Raw genomic sequence first — 22,735 nt, forward strand, 5'->3', positions numbered from 1 at the left:
CACCCTCCCTGTTTCATATCTCTAATCAATACAGGGATTCTCATTTAAAAAGAATATTTGAAGACTTGGTAAGCTATATAGAGAACTGATATATCATTTGAATATATATGATTCTGTCTCTCTCTATTTAAAGCAAAAACGCATTTTAAGCCTTTTTTTACCCACCAAATATTACGTTCTAAATATATGTGGTAAATTTAAATCAACCAAGATTTCATAATTAATCACAACAAAAATTTCTTGAAATAATTGCTTCAAATTTTTGACAATGCTCATCTCATTTCTAACCAGACGAAAAGGAGTGCTGTTTCCGATTCAATTTTTTAATTTGACCATGTCTGATAAGTCAATAGATTATAGTTGGCAGTGGCCTTTACCAGTATTGGACGAGTTTGATGCACTCCCATTGGTTCATGCTGCTATAGTGTCGCCATATGTGTTTGAACATAAACCTCTCTATGCACTCACTCCTACTATGTCCGAGGCGACTGCAGTATATATTGAACAAGTGAAGGAGTCGAACGGTAAAAAGAGTAGGGCAGGTGAAAAAGATGATGAAGCTGAAAATGCTGAGCTAGTGAAAGATGGTGATGAAAATGAAAATGCTGAACCAGTGAAAGATGATGATGAAGCTGAAAATGCTGAACCGGTGAAAGATGATGATGAAACTGAAAGTGCTGAACCAGTGAATAAGAAGCAAAAGCAGGAAAAGATTTTGGTAGATAAAGAAGTGGAATCAGTTAATAAAACTGAACAAGTTCAGTCGTCTCCTATAAGTAATTAATCGATCACATATATACTGTCTTGGGAGGCACATTGTTGAGTTCCAACTATGTGTTCTGTTTGTTGTTCGTGAATAATAAACTTTCCAGACTTTATTTTTTTTTCCAACTTAATTGTAAGTGACCCAAAAACACAACCTTAAAACTTCAAGTGACGACAGGAACACCTCTAGCATATATGATAATATCACATATATTTGAAACTGGAAAGTGTTTAGTACATGTTTAGTTGTAGACTGAAAATTTGATGGAAATGAAAATCTGGAAGTTGGTAACGCAGGGGCCAAGTCCAAGATTCAACTTTAAAATGGAAATGAGCATACAATAATGTGTAGTGTTGATAAAGATTCAAATCTACCGTGGTGTATGAAGCAGTGATGAAAGAGATGCATAGAACACCTAGACTACTGCAAATTGACTCCAATCTGGAAAGAAGCTAATTTTACCAATTGGCAAAGTAGGTAGTCAATATTCAAGACAATATTCAAGTTAGCTTTCTTGTAAAACCAAATGGAAGGTTCCAGAGTACGTTTATTACAAGTTTTGTTAATTTCTTATGGTGCTACAATGATCTGTAGGCTGTAAGTATCCCTTGTACTTAGGTACTCCTCCTTTCCCTTTTTTTAAATACAAATTTTTTGCTTACAAAGGCGAAAGAAAAAACAGTCAGTCATTTTTGCAAGTGCATAAAGTCATAAACACGTACATAACATAATTGAGTTTTACAGCCCATATGTCCTACACCCTTCATAGCATACCGCAAAATCAAATTTAATTTTTACTAGCGTGCGATATATCCTACTTTACTTGGTCAGATTTCAATGACTTTGAATTCGGTTATAATGTTTTTACAGCACATCGATGAAAGTATCATAACAGCAATAATCAGTGAGTTATGGCGTTTTCTTAAGTTTCTATCTCTAGGACTCTAGGGAATCATGAAACGAATATTGATTATTGACAGCTTACCCCAGCCCAGAAAGCTTCTACGTAATAGACATTTGGTTCAAGATCTCTTTACAGTGATATATATTTCCATATTCCCATAAACCACCCAATTATGACTAATCAGTGGACTCATACAGTAACAATTATCTTAGGTATGTTACCAATACCATATCATCTTTTACTTAATTTGTCACTGAAAATGATTTTACTCTAATCCAAATCAAGTAAATCAACGTAAATTCATAACTGGCACTATCTCAACCATCAATTTAGGTAGGAAATAAATTAAATTAATACACATCTCTACATTCCAGTGCTATATAACAAAGTGTAACTTGAAAAAATTTACTTTGGAGCAAATTTCGATGTGACTCAACTCAGTTAATTTTTTAATCTTTTTTCGGTTTTTACTTAATGGGTGATTTAGATTTAACACTATCAAACAGTGTACCAGTCGAACTGAGTTCAAATGAGAACCTGGTCAACTCAGTTCATTTTTCAAACTTTGAACCTTGTTTTTCATCATATAATAATAATGGTGAGTCATCAAATTTAATTTGGAGACAAGAAGAGACTACTACTACTGTTACCACTGAGTCGTCTTCAAGTGAGTTAAAAAAACGTAAAAAAAGGTCGGGTATGGACCTTGCTGTGGTTTTGGATCCGGAAAAGAATCCGGATTGGTTGCCCCCAGATTGGAAAGTTGTGACTCGCACTCGGCCTAATGGGAAATCTGCTGGAACAAAAGATACGGTATGATTCATTTTATTTTTTATTTTTATCTGATTTTATTGCAATATAATTTTGACTTTCATTTATGACACAGTAATTAAATAGCTTAAGCATGCAATCTATGAACCAAAAGTGTGTAGAAATTGTTTTTTCATGTCCACTATTTTTTGGTAAAAATGCCATGATTATGTAGAGGTTGTGTTGGTTCACATCCTGTATAATCTATTAGGGCCTTAAGTTAAGATGCAGATTTGAACAGCTTCATGATATATGTGTTGTTGATACAGTTTGGGATTTCGGTTATGAATGTGCTATTTTTTGGGTTTACTAGAAAGATTTGATAAACATCTTGTTTCCAGAATTTTTTGGTTTTACATTAACGTAATGATTATAGTTAGAATATTCTTCTGCAGCAGTGTCCAGGGATTATGTATTGCTTCTACATAGATAGATATGCATACTTCTGCTTGTTAACTGTAGTATTGCAGGAAACAACATTTTTGGTAGTTGTAACAAAGAAAGCTGAGAGTTCTGTGAAATCTAATTTGTTTGTTTTTTTTTCCTTTCTACAGTATTACTATGAACCGATAAAGAACCGCCAGTTTCGTTCAAAAAGAGAGGTCCTTGAATATATAGCGGGTAAAACTTCTGCAAGATCACATAAGAAATCGAAGAATAATGAAGAGACTGCGAGTAGTTTGGTAAGCTGTAGAATAGTGTATTCTTTTCGCTGTCAGCATTTCTTTTTTCCTTGTTATGCTTTCTGACTGCTGATAATTGTATCTTTATGTAGTCTATGAAGAGCTCTCAACCTATCAAGGTGGACTTGGATAGCCCTCCTGAAAAGGTTAAATGGGTTCTGGGTAATTCATCTGGAATATCATGGATGCCTTTTATTGGGGATGAATGGGTGCCTGAACACATAAAGCTAGGATGGGCAGAAATGTTCAACCAAGCTTAGAGTAGCGGTGGCTGCAAATTTTAAAGGTTATGTATATCGCCAGACTTGTTTCAATAACAGAGTGGACGAGGTTGAGATATTCAGTAAGTAGTTGGGAATAAGATAATAGATACATATGGTGTCATTGCTACTCACTTTCAAGTGAAAATTTGAATTACTCAAGTTAATATGTTGGAGTCCACGCCTTTCAAATTTAGATTGGCCAGGTTGTACCAGGAGAATTTTGAAATGCAAAAGAGTGGGAACATCTGACTCCTTAAATTCAACACATCCCCTTTTCTCTTGGTGGCTTTTGATCACCCTACTTTTTAGCTTTCTGATCTCATGTTTCCAAGGATGATATCAGTGGGTTCTTATGCAGGTAATACAGCGTCCGTGTCCTGGTAGAGTACGTTGATAGGTCTTGTGGGTCTACATTGCGTTTAACGAACAGCAGAGGTTTCTATATTCTGTAGTGGTAGATCAGTTTTCTCACATATGCGACTCTTCTGTAAGTGAGGTGAAACAATACTATTTTGTTCAATGTGCTTGAGTGGTGCTGTGGTCCAGTTAGTTTAGTTTGTTTTGATTTTGATTCCTTTACTTTGTTGGATCCTTGGCAATTTTTATACATATTAGATTCAATTTATGAATTCTTAATTTCAACAAGTTACTTTACAACAGTGAGCCTCACAGCAACATTTTCACTTGTTCAGTAAGGAACATTTTCACAGTTAAATGAACATTTTCACATTTTCACTTGTTCAGCAACATTAAACTCAATATATTTTCCCTCAGCCTTTAGCCTCCATCCTTTTAACTGAAACAGAATTCTTTTAATCAAATGCAAATAAACTATATATTTTTCTTGTTAGCCCTCATTATATGAAAGTTCACGGAAAACCTTCTCTACTTTTCTACTAGATTAGTTTGCTGCTTCATTTCTTCCTCCACCCTTCCATTTCACAGTTCACATAGTGTGTTATTGGATGCAAGAGTAAAGCGGTTAGGCCAGGTTTGAAGACCTGGACAGCATTGAAGCTGTCTATAGCAGCTAAAATGCTAGATTGACAGTTCTTTGAAACTGAAGCATTCACCACCAAGTTTAATTGTTTGTTGGGTGAACTAGTGTTGCCCCCTACTAGATGAGCGAATTAGGATTTCCCCCCACTAGATGGGAAATTAGGGTCTCCCCCCTAAATACACACAAAAAATATTTGGTCAACTCACTTTGACTTTTTATTTGTGTGTATTTAGGGGAGAGACCCTAATTTCCCATCTAGTGGGGGGAAATCCTAATTGGCTCATCTAGTGGGGGTAATATTGGTTAACCCTTGTTTGTTTAAGGTTGAGGCGTTCCAGATGCTAGCTTGAGGCTAATTCCAGGCTTCCAGCGACTAGGATGATATTGTGATGCAGAATAGCATTACACATTCCTGATAAACATTGCTATGTGCGAATTAGGCAGACACGGTACTGTACATTCTAAGCAATTACAAGAAGCATTTGAAGGTTGAATGTTTTCTGTTTGCATTTTCATGGCCTTGCTGGCATTCTGTTTGAACGTATGAACGTAGGACCTATCAAAATTACCTTGTGATATTATTGCTCTGTCCAATAATAGAAACAGGTACGTAGAAATCCTTCCTTCAACTACTGTATCTAGTCTACCCTACTGGGACCATAATACAACTGATTCAAGAAAAACAAACACCTTACTTCCTTCTTAGGCAGTAACCTTTCACAGCCAAGGTAATTAACCCTGAAAGACGTGAATTTTAAATTTCTACAGCTTCGGTAGATGCAGAAGTGAGCCAGCATAGGTGTAAGAATTAACCTGGACAAAACTGGTCGTACTCTAACCTGGCCAAACGGTTGGTTTGTATTTTGTAAGCATACATGGTTAGTAATAGTACTCCTACATTCTTACTCTATTGCAGAGGGTGAAGAACGAGTACGAATTAATCTGCACTTCCATAGTTCCCTGTACCTAAAGTTCTACCTTAATTCAGAAAGACCACAACCAAAAATAATTAACTAAAGAAACTGAAAAAACATATAATCACCGAGCAGAAAGGAAGCATTCTGCTCTCAACTTTTACCAACTAAGACACCAATCCAACTAAGGCAACCACCAATTCTGTGAGGAAGAAAGAAGAATAACCACAATCAACAACGATTACCATCAGACAATCTCAGTCAGTAAAAAAAGGTTCTAAGAAAATCTCCAGTTAAAACGATACCTAGATCACTATGCAGTAAACAGTAAATAAGCATTGTTTAGGAAAGAAAATCAGTTCTCAGTCTGAACAGAAACTTGTTCCTCCTCGGAGGTTGGCAATCAAACAGTACCTACGATTGCAAGCGAGGCTAACTTTCTTCTCTACATGGTATCACATTTATCTGAATACACTACAATCAAGTCAATTCCCATCTCCTATTTCCACACTATAGGAGAATGTTACAAAATAGCAAGCTACATTAGGAGAAGATGCACACTCATCAACCGGCTAGCTATTCCAAACCAATGAAACTGTGAGAAGTTTAAAGAGAAATGGTAGTCACAAAGGATCCAAGTAACAGATAGACGTGCTACAACCTCATCATCGAATCAAAGAACCAAACATGTTCACCTGCCATTCAGTTCAGTAGTCCTCGAACGGCATCCCATCTGCTCCAGAAACTTTGAGAGACGTAAGTGTTTCGCAGCCCATTGATCTGACAGCTTCTGCTCCTTGGCTTCAGCATCCCTTCTGAGACCTGCTAACTGTTCTCTATACTCTGCCTCAATCCTCTCTAGTGTCACCTTTTGCTCTTCCCTAAGGGCCCTAACTTTAGCTTCAGTTTCCTCCATTTTATCTCTCCTCCGGCATGCCTTTTCCGACTCAAGCTGAAGCTCCACCCTCTTCAATCTCCATGCTGCTTCTTTCTTATGCGCTAACCAAGCTCGGTGTCCCTCTTCCAACTCTCTGCAACAATCCACAAGGTCTGCAACCATATGATTATCTCCAACTGCAGAACCTGAAACATGAGAGGACATACTCCCCAACACAAGAGTGGGATTATCCGTCCCCCCTCTATCAGACTGGAGCCATGGGATGCTTGGAGGAGGAGTAACAGTAGAGGGTGAAAGACTCAACGTAACAGAAGGAGAAGGTGGCCTCACAGAAGTTCCATTTGAAGTAGCTAGCCATGGAGGAAGCATACTCGATGGGGGAGCAGGTGGATCAGAGTGTAGAAAACCACCATTGGATGTAGCCATAAGGAAAGGGGGATTTGGACGCTCTTTCACAAGCTTCTCAGCAAACGTCTCAAGGATTCGATCGTACTTCCCTTCCTCAATCGGCTCAAGCACTTTGTTAGTCTCTTTCTGCTCCCTTTGCTGTTTCTCCTTGAACACTTCCCACCACTTGCCAAGCCTCTTCGCAGTACGGCCTGGAACCTCAGCCGCAATCTTTTTCCACTTGTTACCGTGCTTAGCCTGAAGACGAATGACAAGACGTTGTTCCTCCTCAGTAAGTGATCCCTTCTTGATCCCTGGCTTGAGGTAATTTTTCCACCTCTCTAAGCAAGACTTGGCATCTCGATCAAGAGGTGCGTTCATGCGCTGAGAGACAAGGTTCCACTCTCTTGGGCCATATTGCTTCACATACGCACGCAATAGGGCATCCTCTTCAGATCTCCACCTCTGCCTCTCCTTCATTTCCAGAAGCAAAAACCACAATCCATCTGGTTGGATTCTTCATAATGTATCTGAAAAAAGGTGGAAGCTAATGCATCAATTTCTCCTTGCAGTTGACAAGGGAATATTACTGCTTCAGAATTCATCTGCAGCAACAAAATACTTTTCGAATGACGTTTGACAGTAATGAAAACTATACCACTTTGGAATAGAGAATCAAAAATGACTGAAACTGGTAAATAAAAGACAAGGAAAGAGTGAGCAATTCAGTAACTCAGCACCAAACGTTACTATCACTTCTCAATAGAACAGTCACGACAAAGATATCGACTCAAGTCTCCCTATAATGAACTCATGATAGATATTTATTTGCATCCAACACCACTGACCAAAAAGGCTATTTAAATCAAATGCATCGAAGCAGTGCATGATGTCAATCCAGAAAAAACAAAACCAATCTACATAGGCGGCAACCAAAGCCACAAGGTGAAAAAGAATCTTAGAGATCCCAATTAGAATGACATCAATATGGATGTATAAACATGTGATGCTGATACATGTTTGCATGTCAAATTTACCTACTCGTGTAGAAGGAATATGCACGTGGTTTTCGATGAGTATAAAGACAATCTAAGATGTATCCACTGACGCAAGTTGGATCTCATTTACAAGACTAAAATCATGTCAACTAAAACAGGATACTAATTCTCCATTGCAACTCTAAATACAATGTACTGGAAAGTTACTAATGTCAATTGAACAAAATGAATGAGCAAAGAATAGTATGTGAATTTTACCGACACCATCACACCATTAAAACCACTGTGCCAAAGGATCTAAGGCTTCACGTGAAATCCATCCAGAATCAAGACTTCTAACTACATCATGTTATCAATCACCTAACATCCAAAACCCGATTGATTTCACATTTCAACAGAAGGTATAATTGCACAAATCAAACGTTCAGCATGAAAAGTAATGGCTAATAACATCAGAACCATAAGATGTTTCGCAGATTCCATTGTTCCATATAAAAAGCACATTAAGCATGAAAGTAACATATATATTGGTACTGTTACATGTTCCAGAAAACAAGAATGACAACACATTTTCTTAGATAAAACATCTGTTGGGTAGAATTTAAAATAATTCAACAGAGAATAAGAATGTATCATCAAATTCAACAAACAAAATCAGCATTATGCGTAGACAGAGGATGTAGCTATTTTCATGCTGTTCTTGATAGATGATACACAAACAAGTGACAAACACAACTAATTGCAAGTGAATTTGAGAAATTTGACACAAAATCTGTTTTTTTTTTTATAATTGCAAGTGAACAATTGTGAATAGTGTATATCCTCCACTAGACATTCATTACAGTTGTGAAAAACAAACTGCGAAAAATGGTTCAAACTGACTTGAATATCTTTTAAAAATTGGGTAGGGTTAAAAAATAAAATAACGCCACTATCATCACTTATGTGTTCTCCCTATTTGCACTGCTGTATTTCACAGTGGTTTTCTTTAACCTAGTTCTTGAATCTTGCATATACCTTAGTACAAACTTGTAAATTGCAGTCCATAAAAAGGGAATCTGTAAAAGCTGGACGTTAATGCTTCTTTCTAACCATTTTTTGGGACAACAATTAAGATAAGGGTCTAAAAGTTGGAAACAAGGGAATGTTCCAAAGGTCTAAACTGCAAATCAAAGAAAAAAAGAGACACTTTAGAGTCACAGCAATTCCTCAAAACCTCATCTACCTTTCAAATCATTTTCTTCCTACTTAGTATACAGTTAATGACAAAAAATAGAAGAAAAAAGAAGCATGCTTCATTTTTTACTCCATGACGTTGTGTTTTACAGTGTGGACCCTATGGCACCAAAACATAAGAATCACTTCCAGCATGCCGAGCAAAGCATAATAAAAACATCATACTAGGGGAAAAAGAAACTATATTTCTTACGTGAAAGAAGAATAAGAAAAGGAAACAACATCATCAAGAACTAAACATGATGAATATGGCTTACATACATGGCTCTCTCTCTCACTTAACTAAACAACAACACAGCACTTGTTTTGCAACGCATTCTTCTTGACTTTTTCAATGCAAAATATAGAGTGAAGAGAAGGAAATGGTTGTACAAAAAAGATAAAGAAAGTGAGAAAGGAGAGAAGAGTATTTAAGAGTGAAGGAAGAGTAGACCTGACACAAGGGGGGGAAAAGTATGGCACGCGAAGGTGAAGAAAAAAAATAAGGATAGTCCTGAGATTTTTTAAGGTCGATGATGACGTCGTTTAGGAATTTGCTAACGTAACGCTGTACAAGTGAAAGCAGACTAGACTCTAGAGAGAAATGAGAGGGCAGAGCTAAAAAGTGAAAAAACAGTGATGAATGATAGTGGCGTATGCTCGGTTTCAGCGCTTTTATTGCTCTTTTTATTCCATCGTTTCGTTAGTTACATTGTTTCGCGGGAATCATCAGAGGAGAATCAGTAACTCAAAACTAGGAAACAGATACTGTTTTAACCGAATCTAATCCTCTACACCACTACTCACATTTTAATCTAGTCAAATCAGGTTGTTTTAGGCACAAATAACTTGATTTGTAAGATAAAGATGTACATTTTTCCTCTATGTTGCATATCTTCTCAAAATAACTTCTTGTGTTGGACTATTAATCTCGTATACGACTAGTTAATTAACTGCCTAACTAAGGATTCAGGTGCCCGTTCAACTAGATTAGCCATCCAAATACGATAATGAAACCTGATTAATTGGTCCCATATTTTATGATTTTTATCACAATTCTTCTAAGCTTTTATTTCCCTGGCTGGCATGGCCTTTATACTTTCACGTAATAGTAGAGATGTGACAACAGAAGATAAAAAGATGGGTTCTGATTTCTGATTTCTGTAACTTTTAAAGACCCGTCGATGCGTAAAACTGTCTGTAAAAAAGACGATGTTCACAGCAGCAGTGATATGTCTAATACCTCATTATTATTATTTTGCTCTGAAAATATTTCTGCTGTTCATCTCTGCATGTTATGTGAAGAATCAATGACCATATGGTGGAACATTTTAATATTAAAGACAATACTATTTATATATGTGTATGTCAGACTTACCTTGTCATTAGATGATGTTCCTTAAATCCTCTACACCGAATTCGATGTATCATATATGCTTATTATGCTCTACCAAATTATTCCGTTTTCTGTAGGAGTATTCCTCTTGAAATTTTGTAGGCTAAATTGACTTCTTTATTACAAAGGCAACATAGGTAATGCATTGCTTAGCTTTTTTTTCGAAAGTCCAGAGATAAAGAAGGTCCAAGGAATTAAAGAAAACAAATCATAGGGTCATAGACTAGCATATTGGATCCATGGAAACATACAAATCATAGGTTTAACCGTCTGCTGCGGCTAGGCTATCAAATAGTAGTGTAAGAGGGGAGCCTAAAACTCTAGGCAGTTGCACTGTACAAACCAATAGTCAACCCTAGAAGAATCATTCACAATGTGTTCTCAACTAAGGGTCTCACAGACCGCAACATAAGTCTGTTTGGACTTTTGACACCCCAATTCATATCTTCGATCACAATTAACCAAAACTTGAACGATAAACAATTTACTGAGCGTCCATTTTATACCTCGGAAGTCGGAACAAGTCCGGCGGGTAAAAACTCAGAGTCAGCCGTCATAACAGTATAACACACACCATATCCATAGATGGAAATGCAAAATGAGATGAAGTTGCACAATGCAACTCTTGGAAAGGATATGGGATAGAAATAGGAAGTACAAATAGAATAGTGGTGGGGAATGGGGATATGGCCATGGAGAGTGGAATGGGAGGATCTTCTCGAGCCATCATTAGTAAAAGTGTTACCGAGGGAGGACTGACCGCAGGACAGTGGTGAAGTCGGTCCCACTCAACATATAGGGAAGAGACTGTACACTGTAGTCCGGGTTTCACGGCACAAGGAGACGAGGCGATGGAGACCCGACGGTGCTGCTGCTGAAAACAGATGTCAGCGATATGTTACGTCCCATTCTACACTGACATGGTCCCCTCTTCTCCCCCCCCCCACCCACTCACTACACACTACTTTCGTCCACCACTTTATTTTCTGCCTCCTAAAAGTACACAAAAACCCCTTTTTTATCTCCAACAATTTCACAACTTTGTTACTGTTGGAACAAAACTTCAAGCAAGCCTTTAAGGAGTCCCAAAGTGACCAAACTCCCAAGTCCCAACCAATCAATCCCATCACAGAGAATAGTTCAACCTTCAAATTACCGATGCCGGAATGCCACTATAAATGCCGATTTGAAATAACGTCATACATCAATATGCCAACAGTACTGTAAAATATCCACTCCCAAATTTTGGCGTTCGAGAGTTCAATGTCCACATAATTGATTATCCTTGGATTATGCCAACACTTCAAAGCATACAGTGATAAAATATTCACTTGCCGATTATATCAATATATGCAGTTTAGACTTTAGAGTATCACATATTCACATTGATTCTTCAATGCCAGCAAATATTGTTATAGGTAAAAGATATACCACCATTACCACGGCATTTCCATTCATTTTGGTTCCAAGTTTTATGTACGAGAGATTCCAAGGGAACTTCACAAACAAACAACAAACATTGCTGGGACATTTGCTTACATAGAGTTACTAATTTCGTGTAATATAACAATCTATCTCCTAAGCTTGAAAATTACACAGTCGAGTGAGTAGTTGTCCACTTGATCTGGCTTGTGGTACCAAAATTTTGGTACAAAAATCAGAACCGTAGTCATCAATGTCTGTATGTGCTATGTAAACTTCAGATATCGACCAAAAATAGGTAAAAGACCAGAACACTTTTGAAGAGTGAAATCTGTAGGAAAGGTTTTACTGTTAAAATTCAATTGTTTACAGGACTTAGAGTCTTAGACTATAGGGGCAATATTGGAGATAGAAAAATTAGATGACAAGACATTTCAGACACATTGAAAAAATTGAGGGAGATACGGGGGTGTCTCTATTCTCTACTGGGTTTGGCGCCCAACCTCGATTGTTGTGAGATCTGAAAAAAAGATACTTTCTTTTTCCTGAAACTTGATTACGAGTTTCTTCCTTTAAGAACTGTTACTGTCGTCCCTCAATGAAGGTAGTCTCCCTAAAAGTAGACCCTTCTCTACTTCCCTTGTATCATTGTATGGTCATCTTATTCCTTCACTCTATGTAACAAATGCTGTTATTACCATTTAATTCAAGATAATTTGTGTCATTGGAATCACGCGATGTTTTTTTCTTTTCTGCATCAGAAATCAAAACGAGTTAAACGAGGCTCCCCTCATATATCAGATCTAATCTTTTTGCCTTCATACAATTTTCTATTTTTCTGCCACGGGCAATAATACAAGTTAAAAAGAAAAACCGAGTAAACTCACATCTAAAAGTACACATATATGTCCACACAGCAGGAGTCTCTCCGATTAGTGTTGCCGGCATTAAGCCTTTTCATGTGAATATAGACGTTAGACTACTTCATTCAGTTCCTTCTTGAAATATAAGCAATCTCCATATTGAAAAATAAATAAAAGCGGATCTCTTTCTATCTCAACATGTGTTGTAATGACTAATCAGTAAAGTAAATAAAAGCGATCTCTCTCTATCTACCTCCTAACATTGTTTCCACATGTGATTATGTGAAGATACTTCCCCATTTGGATAGCTGAGAATGACTACAGACAAGAGTACAAGACCCATTGATAATAGAATTTGCCAAAATTAAGGGGAACTGTAGTGACTATAAGATATAAAGAGCATCTTCAATCTAGAGGTGAAAATCAACCCAACTCAAACACCAAATCAATCCAGCACCAAACATCTTCAGTCAAACACCCAGATCAGGCATCACCAAAGAACGTTATTGTTGATAAACCGTGCGGCCCAAATCCACGCAATTCTTTTTTTTGTTCTGTGTGTGAGCAAAAGGGACACCCCAACTATTAAGATGCAAGAGATTAACAGTCACTTCAAATACATAAATTATACGATTTGATATAACTAAGTGAAAAACAAAAATGAAATACCTACACACAAACTTCACCGTCTAAAATTTCAGTTTCCAAAAACATACAAAAGCAAAAATAGAGATGAAGAAACAAAGTGTAAGAGCATCTCTAGGTGGTGGTAGCATACTCTTCAAATTTGAAGAATGCTACCACAGAATTTGTTATCAAATTTCATTTCCACTCTAAAGCATCGCAAATTCGGTCGCAAATTCATTGGGGACCCATCTGACATTATTAAGTAAAGATTAATGTCGTCGCCATGTTTTATTTAATGTCGCACGACACGGACTTTGTCATTTTACAAATTTTTTTCAACTCACCACTCTAGTTAGTAGGAAAAAATGAGTTCCAACGAATTTTATCCGGCCTATAATAACCAAACACGATTTATGAGGAAGAAGAAAACAAAGGTGCATACGTTTGGGATAATCCCAGTGGTGATCTAGATGATGAACCAACCACTTCCTGAGTTTGAAATCAAGGAGTCGAAAACGATCCATTCATTGCTTCAATATCGCTAGTCGATTTTGAATTTCTGGGAGGCTATTGATTTCAACCATCTTAGGGCCGGTGTCTAAGAGATTTCATGATAGGCATGTCTCAAGAGTTGTTCTTGAACAACGGTATGTATTTTAATTTCATAAATTAGTAGTAGTAGTAGTTAATTTTAGTAGTTCAATACGATATTTTTTTTTTTTTTTTTTTTAATTTTAGTTTCATTTTCATGCACATCGAGATGTGTTATGTATCGGTTCGTGCACTCCACGCGCTTAGGGCGTAAATGATATTAAGAAAGTCGGTGCACTTGACCATGTTAGAGATGCAATTTTAGCGACTCCCTTTGCTCATCTAGTTGACATCCCTTATAATAAGACCGACATTCGGGAGTTATTAATGGTTTAGTTGAGAGATGGTGGGATAGTACACATACTTTTCACTTCCCTCGTTTGGGTTTCACTCCATTAGATTTTTGCATGATATCCGGTTTGAGTATAGGATTAGGTAATCCGTTGAGATGTAAAGTTCAATTCTAGAGTTGTGCCCAAATGATGACTTTCTTCCCTTGTCCGACCGAGGAGTCGTATGACGATCTTCGGTGTTAGGATTTTCGTATCAAGGTCGATACATTACATCGTTGACTACCGATTCGTGATTGCGTTTTGATAGATTATTTGTCACTTGATTCGATGATGGTCAAACACATGTTGATGAGTATGTAAAAGCTTTCAGATGTATTTGATGGGTGTCTTCTTTTTCCTTCGGGTCATTCCACGATTAATTTGGGATATCTAGCTAACTTTGAGCACTTGCATGAGTTAGGCGTATTGATTTTGGTGGAGCCATATAATCGGCCATTTGTTGCGTTGTTTAGATAGAAAAATCTCGACATACCGGTGTTGTCGATGAGTCCCCGGATGGGAGTGGTTTGTCATTCTCTTAGAGGTATGGTTTTATGAGTATTTTCGTCTTTCGCAAATCCTATCCTCACAGAGTATACCGATGAGAGGCCTAGGCTCGTGGCTTGGCACGGACCTTGTCGAGCCGTCGACCGATTGAGATCACCATAACATAACTTCGTCCAACCAGTTGAGCTTAGCACACGTGATTCTATTGTTTGGAGGCCTTGAGGACATCCGTGCACATCGGGCGCTAAAATGATCAGATATGCATTGTTCATTTCATAGGAGGATGGTATTCACTTGTGGGAGTATATGGAGTGGTATTTAGGGGATAGATGTTACGCATACTTTGGTATCCCTCCCGATCCGCCTACCCATGTATCGAGGCTAAGGACATGACCTTAGAGCAAGTCATCGAGTAACGCGTGCATTGGACTTGGCTATAAAAACGACCTAGTTACATTGCAGACTTAAAATACCGCATCGGGTTCAGGTGTCTATTGGTCATTTGCTCCCATAGGTCGATAGGCAACATTCATACGGTTAGCAATTTGGGTGTCGACGTGAATTCAGATTGGCCGGCCACAAACCGACGCTTTCAAAGATGGACTGCGTAAATACATTTTGTTCCAAAGACTGATCCCCTCCGAGTGGCCTTGGTTTTCAGTTTGAGCGATCCGAAGTGGCCGCTGACGATTTACCAAAATTTCTTCTATTGATGCCACTCGCCGTACAGGTTAGAGCCCGACCTTGGACATCTATCTCCTCGTAATTATTTTTTATTGGTTTTGTTTTATTATTTTGGTTTATTATGAAAATGTCAAAAATTATTAATGAATAATTATTTCGGGATGACCTCTGCAGATATGAGACAAGCATTCGTGGTAAATGATGGCTTGCGCTCCTCGGTATTCGCCTACAGTGTTGAGAGAGAGAGACTTCTTTCCTAGGCTCATGTGGATTATGACGATTTGCAACGCCAGATTGATGAGTTACAGGCTCAGATTGATCGCACAAGGGTGAGTTCATCACAAAGATGGACGACGGAGAGTTCAAAGACAAGGATCTGTAGGATAGTCTAGGAGGGTTGTTGTATAACGATTATTATTATGTTGTGTGATTTAGAATTGTTCATTTGATCATTTTGATATGTTGTGTCATTATTATTATGTTGTGTGATATGTTGTGTGGTTATTATTATGTTGTGTGATTTAGAATTTACTTCATTTGATTTAGCAAATGAATTACAATTTTTATTAATAGAACGACAACTAATACATGATTGCAAACACATAAAATAAAAATAAATAAATAAAAGATAACTATTACATATCACCCTTATTACATACTACTAGAGTTACTCTAATTATATAATAAATAAATAAAAGATTACAACAATCAATGTCGGTCACCCCTAATGCTCCATAGATGCTCGACAAGGTCGCTTTTAAGTCTATCATGCATAGTCTTTGATTGAACTCGTAGAGTCCCTTCAATGTAGTGTTCCCCGAAATTAGGTGGAATCGTGGTTGCCCTTCCGATCGGAATGTACCTCCTCATTTCATAATTTTTATTCTTAGTCTCGATTACCATATTGTGCAATATGATACATGCTCTCATAAAAGCATTCCCATTGTCTCCATTATGCCATAATTTGCAAGCTTTTGCCAAAATACTAAATTTAGCTTGCAAAACCCCAAAAGCTCTTTCAATATCTTTTCTTGCAATTCTTGCATCGCTTAACCACTTCGCCTTAAGAGCATTAGGGTTTGAAATTGTTTGTATAAATGCCGCGATAGTCGATAGATACCATCATCTAAATAATAACCCATATTATAGTTATGCTGATTTACATCAAAAGAAATAGGTGGAGAAGTACCATTGATCACGTGCTCAAATACCGGGCGAAACACGTTGATGTCATTGTGTGATCCCCGCATCCCAAAGAAAGAATGCCATATCCATCTTCGGTTTGCAAATGAAAATAACGGATGGTTTTCCGTAATCCACCAATCGTAAGCACCTTGCCATCCAGTTTGACAATTATGTCATTCCCAATGCATACAATCAATGCTTCCCAACATACCCGCCATCCACATGTGGCGCGAATGTGCAAGCAAGCCGCTCAGATCCGCAATATTTGGCCTTCGCAAGTAGATCGAACCGCATAATTTGATAATTGCATCACGAAATGCCTCAACCGGTTTCCACTTTGCTCGAAATGTATAATTGATCGTCAAGTTGATCGACAATCGCGCCATAACCAAGAATCTAAAGTCGCTGCGGCCACCTTGACCGGAGGATCTATACCGGTTTACCGGCAAAGATTGTTAACTTTAGGCTGAAAAAACTTAAAATGAGTTTGAATATCGTTGAAGATGTGAACAAATAAAGATTTTTCATACGAAAGCGCCGTTTGAAATCCTCTTTCGGAAAGACGGACGATCGACCGGCGTAGTTGTTCTTCAAGATTTCCAAAGTCGAGCATATTTTCTATGTTTAATTTTTCGACCCTTCTTTGAACCACCATGTGGTGCCTTCGAGCATGTACTTGTGCTTGTGCAAGTACAGCCAAAAGTGTGTTTCATAAGAGGCATGGCATTAACAAATTCTTCATCAAGACTATCTACCGAAGTCTTCCACCGGAGAGATGAAGAAGAAGACGACGATGAAGATGAAGATGAAGATGAAGACTTAAGCGAAATATCTCATATACTTCATGATCCATTTTTTTCGCAATGTGTGTGTTGTTTGTTAAGGATTGATGTGAAATGGTTGAGTTGTTTGATACAAAATTTTGAGTTGAGTGTGTGTAAAATGAAGAAGGAGATGAGTGTAGATATAGAAGGTAGAAATCAGGCCGTTTTTTGCCCGTTTTTTGCCCGTTGGAGCACGCGACATTAGGAGTGGCTAGCGACATTAGATGGCGCTAGCCAAGATTTTATTGGGTAATGGCGCCTTTGGTTGTGGTCAAAGTCAATAAAGAGTTCTTACGACATTAGTAATGGCGCGACATTATTATTGTGTCCTCCCGCATCCGCATCCAAATTGTCAAATTCGCGAACAAGAATCTTAACAAAGGGTGATGCGACCACCTAATCACGACCACCTAGAGAGTTTCGGAATTCCGGCGCGATTTCTTCAAATTTGAAGAATGCGACCATGGATACGTCCACCTAGAGATGCTCTAAGTAGGTGTTCGGTTCTCATTTTTTCAAAAAATCATTTTTTCTTAAAAAATATTTTTATGAAAAAGTATTTATTCTAAAAACAGTTTTTCAATAAACATGTTTGGTTGTGATTTCTTTTAAAAGCTATTTTATTAAATTAGATTTCGCATTATGTTTCTCGATATATTTTGGCATATCGTGACATAAATCACTAAAGTCTAAAACATCCGGAGAGTTCATTTGCCTTTAGCACCCAAAGTGTTTCATTTAAAGAAAAATAGTTTTTTAACTTGAAAAACAAGTTTTACCTAATTATCATAAAACAAGTTTTTGGGACCAAAAAGTGTTTTTTAGATGAAAAACTATTTTTTTTTTTTTTAAATAGAAACCAAACACATTTATTTTTTCAAAAAATATTTTTTTCACTAATAAACACTTTTTGGCAATAAATAAATACGATCCAAACACCCCCTAAGGATTAAAAAAAAAAAACAACGCTAATAGCAAGGATAAAAAACAGGATAAAGTGAAAAGATTACTTACCGCATAGAAACTAAAAGTGATTATTGAGAGCAGAAAATGCATTAGATATAGAGATGGTGATCGAGGGTGTGTAATGTATAGTTTATCGTTATTGCAATCTCCAACAATCTCTAACCCCAAGAGATATGAATTCAAAGTTCAAAGTTCTGCAATCAATTAAACATATGACTTTTGTAGTGATTACAAAAAAGAATAATACTTTAAGATCTTGCATTTATCATAATGAAGTTGAAGAGATGAAAGTTGGGTGCCAATAATTAATTCACCAACTTCAAAAACAATCAAATAGAACACAAAATCAATAATAATAATAATAATATCCAAAATCGGTTATCAACTTACAACTTTATTCCCAAATTGGGTTATCAAAATACCCAGAATCGGTTATCAACTTACAACTTTATTCCCAAATTGGGTTATCACCCTCCATTAAGAATCTAAGGTTGCAAACTAAAAGGGAATCAGAGAGCAATGAAGATTGAAATGGAGCCAGAGTAGTTCATGCCAGAAAGGTTGAAACAGGGAAAACACAAAAGAGAAAATACTTCTTTTACCGAGTTTAACTGAAGAGCTTGAAGTTTATTGGTTTCTTTCCTTTACGTTATGTGTTTTATTGAGTGCTTTTAATTGAAGCTGATGAAATTTTATTGAAAGTCCAAAACCCAAGTCACAGTTAAAATGATCTCAACTGCTAATTCGGTTTCTAGGATCCTCTTACTAACGTTTTATTTTCCCATTGTTTAAGAGGTTCTAAATGTGTGGTATTAATTCTAATTAATTATTTAAGGGTCCTATTTTTGACATACTCCAGTTTGTGTTGGACAGACCCCAGTCCAATTTAGGGTCTGCATTTATGTAGGGCACAACATTACGTCTTGGGCAGACCCCGTCACCAAAGCCCGCACAAACATAAACCGGAAATAACCAATTAAGCAAAAGAAATCGGTAACCCAAGAAATCCCAGCTTTCGTCTCCATCTCCTCCGATCCTCACTTCAACTAAAACCGATAATTAACTCAACCGATATTGTCTCTGTTTAAATAAAAGAAATCTCAGCCTCATTTTTTACATTTTTGTGTGAATTTCTTCGCCTTGGCTCCCGATACTGTCTTGTGTTCTCCCTCTCGATCTCGCATCCTCCCTTCAACTAAAACCGTCAATCTCAAGTAAGCAATTTCTATTTTCTATTTTTTTTTTTTTTTTTTTTTTTTTTAAGTGATATATAATGCATTGTTGAGTGAAACCATCATTTCTCATTTTAGTTGGCCATATATAATGCAATAGTTGCCTACACAACTTGATTAACTTGATTGTATTTTGTATTGTGATCACTTTGTATTTTGTATTTTGAATGTAACTTGCTTTAATCAGATTTTGAATGTAAAGAGACCTTGAATGTAATTGATTTTAAATTGTAATTATATTTTGAATGTAGCTTGATTTTGAATGCTTCAATCGCATTGTGTGTGATTATGATTAGCAATTATATGAGAAAACTCTGAAAACCCACAAATAGTAGAATCCCCTTCGCTCCTTTTTATACATATATATTTTAGTAATAACCTTGTTCGCACTTTTGGTTTAAGTTAGTTGGTTAATTTGTTTCTATGTTCATTCGGGCACATTGATAGAATGTTCTAACTTTCAGTTTTCTTCTACATTTGTTAATGGTGATTCATTTGATTGAATACACTGTATATGTGTTAACATTACTTCTATCTTATCTAGCTAGTTCGGTTGACAATATATGTGAGTCTTCTTTTGTCATTCAATCTATGTTGAGCTAAATGCTTAGTTTAGAATGTCTATTCAGCCTTCATGTTTTTCTTTTCTATCTTTCTGAGCATTTTATTTTGGCAGCCTACCTATGTTGTTACTTCTGACAATCTGACCGGCATTGATTGGAAATGTCATGACAGTTACGAGGGATTGGAGCATCAGCTTAACATTTTTTTCTTAAGCTCCATCCTTCCCATTCATCTTTCCAGATATGTTGTTGTTTCATGGCTTAACTATATGGAGTCATTATACATTCAAGTAGGCATGTTATGTATGGATATCTATTGAAGTAGGTTTTATGCAGAAATAATCATGTGTTGTTTATTTCATGTCTTTCCTTTATTCCATTGTTAGACATTCACAACCATGCATGCTCTGTTTGTTGAATGCTGGAACTCTAAATTGTCTGTTGGCTTTTTGTCTACCTATTTTAGATTACTATTTTCATTAAATTGTCAGAGATCTATTGAATCATATCAATATCGAGTGATTTTGAAAATAATGCATTCAGAACTGTATCCAAACATTTACATTGATGTTGGTTGCATTTTGAAGTAAATGTTAGTGCTACATTTGTCCTAATATCCACATAGTTCCTTGACATGTTGAGTGATTTCATAACTGAACCTTTGCTGAATTCTCGAATACCTCTTGTAATTTGATTGTTTGAGATATCCAAAAGCTGAAAAAGTTGCACGTTTTTGCTATTATGTAATAACTTTGTCGATATTATATGTACTAATACTTGTTTTTTTTCCTATTTATTCTGTAGCAATGCCTCGAACAAAGAATATGAAGAATGTAGCGAAAACTATCTACACGGGTGCTAAGAAGTTGTTAGGTGAGGGGAGTCGTAGTTCAGGTTGCGGTGAGGCACCTGAGAAAAAGAGATAAAGGGGAAATAACACCTCGGCATCAGTCCATAGAGGGGATAAAAAAAAAGATGATCCAAGCAATATAGTTGTAAGTGGTCTAGAGTTAGAAAAGAAAAAGAGAAGAAAGGGAAATGTTCTGAGTGATGTAAGCAATAGTGATACGGATAGTGATTTTAATGTAAATTTAGATGAAGATGTAGATTTAGATTTAGATTTAGATTTAGATGAAGAAGATGTAAATATGGATCATAGGAAGAGTGTAGTTGTAGCTGCTGCTGATGATGATGATGATGATGGTGAAAAAGATGACAAAAAAGTGTTGATGATGGAGAAGAAGAGGGTGATGAAAAGGAGGGTGAGGAGGAGGAGGATGAAGAGGAGGGTGAGGAGGAGGAGGACGATGTCGAGGTAGCCCCTGTACCTCCACCGGTTATTGTGAGAAAGTCTAAGAATGACTTGGAGTTCCAGAGAAGAAATTATAGAGGTGGCCCTTATGGGTCAAATATTTTGTATGACTATGCGATGCACGTGGCTCGCGATGTTTGGGAGGGGCAGGTAATATCATATAGTATCTATTAGTATTTAAGTTTTTTATTATGAAACCTTGTGCATACATACTGAGTTTTGGTTGTTTTAGGCGGATCGAGGAGCGTTGAAGTGCAATGGGCACCTAACCAAGTTGGTACAATGGGATATCGTCAGAGAGTGTTCAAACTGCTCAAATTTTCATGAGGAGCTTCAAAGGACCGGCTTATGTGCTATAGTATTCGGTGTATAGTATATAGATATCAGGATCCTGTGTTGGTCTCTACGTTTGTAGACAGGTGGCATCCAGAGACCAATACCTTTCATATGCCGCGGGGTGAGATGACGATCACGTTGGACGATGTTTCCCAACCCCTGGAGTTCCGATTAGAGGCAAAGCAGTGATTGAGGACACTGATTTGAGTCTGGAACAGACAAAGAAACTCCTCCACAAAGGTCTTGGCATACCCATGGACAAGATAGATGCGGAGATGAAAGCCAATAAGTTCGCTTCCAGAGTTAAGATGGATTTCTTGTTGAAGCAGTTTGCTGGGAAGGTGACGGATGAATATTTACATGATGGAAATGGGGTTGTTGTGAAGAAGGTGTCAACCCAGAAAGAGTTGCAGTTTGCTGTGAGAGCTTATCTCTTATTTTTCTTTGGATGTATCGCATTCACCGACATATCTGGAACTGTAGTTCCTGTTTGTTATTCGAGGCTGCTTTTAAAATTTAACGAGATCGAGACTACGCCTGGGGTGCAGCCTTACTAGCATACTTGTACAGGGATATTGGGACTGCGACAAGTGCCAAGGTGAAGAGTGTTTCAGGCTATTTAACTCTCCTATAGGTATGAGTATTTTCATTTTTCTTTTCAATGTTAATTTTATCTATCTATTAGAATGTTAACTGGGTGTCTATATTAATCTAGGCATGGATCTATGAGTACTTCCCGAGGTTCAGGCCATTCCCAAACTTGAATTATAACTTGAGCATGTCGCGCACTCATAGGCACTCAGTTACTCAGTTGAGCTATGCTAACACAACAGAAGCATTGAACTATACTCGAGCAATACTTAATGATTTGACTTATTTCAATGTAAGTATTTGGGTTTGTAAATAATTATATTTATTAATTGATTATTAGAGTACGTGGTTAATGATTGATTTACTCAATCATATATTATTTGACAGGTTGAATGGTATCCCTATGATAATGTCCAAGCCACACGCCCAATGGATGAAATAGCTTTTTTTGAGGGATTTATATGTT

At 37.1% G+C, this 22,735-nt stretch overlaps 2 protein-coding genes across 7 annotated transcripts; one reads left to right on the forward strand and one right to left on the reverse strand.

Moving 5' to 3' along the window:
- Positions 1–1,842: 1,842 nt before the first annotated feature.
- On the forward strand, positions 1,843–4,055 carry LOC147488923 (methyl-CpG-binding domain-containing protein 5-like). Of its 2 annotated transcripts, XM_086572350.1 has the most exons (4): positions 2,130–2,483; positions 3,035–3,163; positions 3,256–3,449; positions 3,785–4,055. In XM_086572350.1, exons 1-3 carry the CDS (start codon positions 2,145–2,147, stop codon positions 3,421–3,423), a joined length of 636 nt encoding a protein of 211 aa, XP_086428476.1. In that variant the 5' UTR covers positions 2,130–2,144; the 3' UTR covers positions 3,424–3,449; positions 3,785–4,055. The 2 variants fall into 2 exon arrangements, with proteins under 2 accessions (XP_086428475.1, XP_086428476.1); XM_086572349.1 differs by having other exon boundaries at positions 1,843–2,483; positions 3,256–4,055.
- Positions 4,056–5,656: 1,601 nt separating this feature from the next.
- AS1 (myb-like HTH transcriptional regulator family protein) lies at positions 5,657–9,385 on the reverse strand. Of its 5 annotated transcripts, XM_086572711.1 has the most exons (3): positions 9,121–9,316; positions 7,882–7,983; positions 5,657–7,155 (listed from the first exon to the last, which is right to left on the reverse strand). In XM_086572711.1, exon 3 carries the CDS (start codon positions 7,103–7,105, stop codon positions 6,032–6,034), a length of 1,074 nt encoding a protein of 357 aa, XP_086428837.1. In that variant the 5' UTR covers positions 7,106–7,155; positions 7,882–7,983; positions 9,121–9,316; the 3' UTR covers positions 5,657–6,031. The 5 variants fall into 5 exon arrangements, with proteins under 5 accessions (XP_086428837.1, XP_086428835.1, XP_086428833.1 ...); XM_086572709.1 differs by lacking the exon at positions 7,882–7,983 and having other exon boundaries at positions 9,121–9,385; XM_086572707.1 differs by lacking the exon at positions 7,882–7,983 and having other exon boundaries at positions 5,657–7,230; positions 9,121–9,315.
- Positions 9,386–22,735: the final 13,350 nt, after the last annotated feature.

The sequence above is a fragment of the Coptis chinensis genome, chromosome 7 (assembly GCF_015680905.1).
Source record: "Coptis chinensis isolate HL-2020 chromosome 7, ASM1568090v1, whole genome shotgun sequence".
Taxonomy (NCBI): domain Eukaryota; kingdom Viridiplantae; phylum Streptophyta; class Magnoliopsida; order Ranunculales; family Ranunculaceae; genus Coptis; species Coptis chinensis.

Bases quoted from the DNA above. Each gene is read 5' to 3' on its own strand.
- LOC147488923 (XM_086572349.1), top strand. From the start codon at position 2,145: ATGGGTGATTTAGATTTAACACTATCAAACAGTGTACCAGTCGAACTG. The intron at 2,484-3,034 runs GTATGATTCATT...TCCTTTCTACAG, and splicing joins CTGCTGGAACAAAAGATACG to TATTACTATGAACCGATAAA. The intron at 3,164-3,255 runs GTAAGCTGTAGA...ATCTTTATGTAG, and splicing joins AAGAGACTGCGAGTAGTTTG to TCTATGAAGAGCTCTCAACC.
- AS1 (XM_086572709.1), bottom strand. From the start codon at position 7,105: ATGAAGGAGAGGCAGAGGTGGAGATCTGAAGAGGATGCCCTATTGCGT.